General features: G+C 42.4%; 1 protein-coding gene across 1 annotated transcript; it reads right to left on the bottom strand.

Moving 5' to 3' along the window:
- Positions 1-1,224: 1,224 nt before the first annotated feature.
- On the bottom strand, positions 1,225-2,326 carry LOC134184457 (HUWE1-associated protein modifying stress responses-like). The gene is made up of 3 exons (XM_062652156.1): positions 2,141-2,326; positions 1,998-2,075; positions 1,225-1,937 (listed from the first exon to the last, which is right to left on the bottom strand). The coding sequence occupies exons 1-3, from the start codon at positions 2,286-2,288 to the stop codon at positions 1,393-1,395; spliced, it is 771 nt and encodes a 256-aa protein (XP_062508140.1). The 5' UTR covers positions 2,289-2,326; the 3' UTR covers positions 1,225-1,392.
- Positions 2,327-2,500: the final 174 nt, after the last annotated feature.

Here is a 2,500-nt window from a genome sequence, read left to right on the forward strand (position 1 = left end):
TGTTGTGTTTCTCTTCTAGAGTAGACACTCTAGCTGCCACTTTCTGTATTGAATTTTGAATAGTTTGATGTGATGAGAATACCAAAATTAGAAAATAGAATTTGAAACTGAAACTAAGGGAGGACAGACCCTAGGGTGTGTCTAGTCATCATGATACAACACCTAGACAGTGTACACCAAACAGGTGACAAACAAACACACCAACAGACAAGTAGATTGAACAGAAGAGAAACAGACAGAGAGACCAACACAGACAGTTGCAAACATATTGCTCGAAATGTGATTTTGTGGCTCTACCCTAGTTCTTCCATTAAACGCCGCCCTCGAATAAACGCCGCGTTGCTCAAATTTTGAAGGAAAAATCCTACTGAATACATACAGTTTCACCACACGACGTCTCAAAGTATGAAATGCGTACAGTACACCAGTATGGTGAGTGTTCTCTTGAAAGTGTCAAACCTACAGTGCAACACTCCTAGAGCACGGACAGAAAGCCTTTAACAAATAAACGCCGCCCTCCTATAAACGCCGCAGTTGAAGCCCTAGCTAAACAATAAACGCCGCGACGTTTAATCAAAGAAATAGGGTACATGTATATAAAGGCATTCCTAGAATGCATTTCAGTTTCTGTGGTTCAGACAGGGAAAATATCAGTTCTAAATAAAAACACTGCCACACAGTGTAAGACAATACAATACAACCACAAAAGGCAGTCAGCTAGTTAAAATTAATAGAATCATTGTATATTTTTTATATTTAAAATATTTATTTTGAGTGTATTTGATTAATTTAATTTATTAAAAATTAGTAATTATAGAATATTTATTTTGACTGTATTTTTATAATTAATGGAAGGTTGTAAAGAGTTAGATTAACTTAATGTAAACTAATACAATTAATTAATTAAGGAGTCGCCAAGTCGTTGAGCCAGTCATCTACACCAGTGTTCCTGTACCCTAGCACTCCACACCTCGGATAATTAATAAAACAAATAGATATTAATTAATATAAAAAATAAAAATATATAAAATATCAATAATAATATAATCAATTATTGATAAGCCAGTTACTTAGCACCATATGGATTACACAGAAACATGTACCTCTCTGGGGCTTACCTGCTGAGTTGGTGGGCGTCCAGTTGAGGGTAAAGACCCCACTACCCTACCTACTAGTAAAGTGTGATGACGACAATAACATATTTGCTTTTTACACCCATAGACGTTCTCTGAACATATCATTGTTATTAACAACATTTTGCTAGAACTCGTGTCTCGTCTTGTTATTCCAATAAATGAACAAACACCAACTATCTGTTCTCAAACCACGACTATGTATGATATATAAGATTACATTTCAACCCAAACATACGGTTCAATATCTCTAAACTAGCTATGCAAGCTTCCCTCTCTTTGGCGATGAATAGTCCATACTCACGTCGCTACCGGCCAGTCGCTTTCTGCCTGTGAGAAGAGCACGAGCGAAAGCAGCCTCGTGAGACAAACTATCCCGTATATTGAAACTCGGTGTTTCACATGGAAAATGCTGTGCAAACCCTTTACGTCTATTGTATCCACCCAGTGGCGAACCGGTCGCAGGACTCGACGGCTGGACAGACACGCAATGCGCAGGACAGGAAGTCTGCGGTACACACTGAGTCACGTCCGGTAACGACGTCACACTCAATGATTCGCTGACGCTAAAAAGTCCCGGATCTTCAGCTGATGGTAAATGAATGGGCCCCGTAGACACAAGGGGCGCATCAAAACGAGACACCGACGACACGGGTGTCGGCCTCCCGTCTAACACAGCCAACAGTTCGTCCCTCTTCACATGCCGACGCCTCCGCTTAGCCCAAGCGACCAGCTCTTTGTTTCTCTTCCGATGGCCCAGCTGGATGCCTAGCTCTAACGCCTTACGATGCAACTCAACGCTGTCTACAACCACAATACAAAACAATCGCCCAGAAAGACGGAACGACCGTCACACCGACTCACCCTGATAAAGAGCGGTGACTGAACGCGCACTCTCTTGAAATGACTGCCATGAGATGGCCGGAGTAAACTGCTGGCGGTCTAAACACGTGGCAGACAACGCATTAACAATATTTCTCGAAGTTGAAAGGAATTTGGAGGTTGACCTTTGTAGAGTTGGGCGATTGCGACCGCAGACGTCTCGAAGAGGCGCCACATGTGGTCTGTGGCGTGTTCGCGTACGTTTGATACCTCCTCGTCGACGTCGTCGCGCTCTGGCTCGTACAGAGCGTCGTCGTCTCCATCACGCTCCATGTCGGCGATTTAGAATGAAGACGCATGCGCAGTGGAGTTATGGTAACGCTGCGGTTCGTACATCCGGGATGGTAGTCACGTGACGTAAAATTATTGCAATACCATTACATAAGTAGAGTAAGTTTGTTTCAGCAATACACAAACGGTATTACTTTGATGCCGGTAATTGTTCATTTTAGCCAACCTTGTTGCAACTGAATATGAGTGCAATT

This window comes from Corticium candelabrum, chromosome 9, assembly GCF_963422355.1.
Source record: "Corticium candelabrum chromosome 9, ooCorCand1.1, whole genome shotgun sequence".
Lineage (NCBI taxonomy): Eukaryota > Metazoa > Porifera > Homoscleromorpha > Homosclerophorida > Plakinidae > Corticium > Corticium candelabrum.

Excerpts from the sequence above, each read along its gene's own strand:
- LOC134184457 (XM_062652156.1), bottom strand. The coding sequence starts at position 2,288 with ATGGAGCGTGATGGAGACGACGACGCTCTGTACGAGCCAGAGCGCGAC. Across the intron at positions 2,076-2,140 it reads AATCGCCCAACTCTACAAAG|ACCGCCAGCAGTTTACTCCG; the intron begins GTCAACCTCCAA and ends CCACGTGTTTAG. Across the intron at positions 1,938-1,997 it reads AGTCACCGCTCTTTATCAGG|ACAGCGTTGAGTTGCATCGT; the intron begins GTGAGTCGGTGT and ends TTGTGGTTGTAG.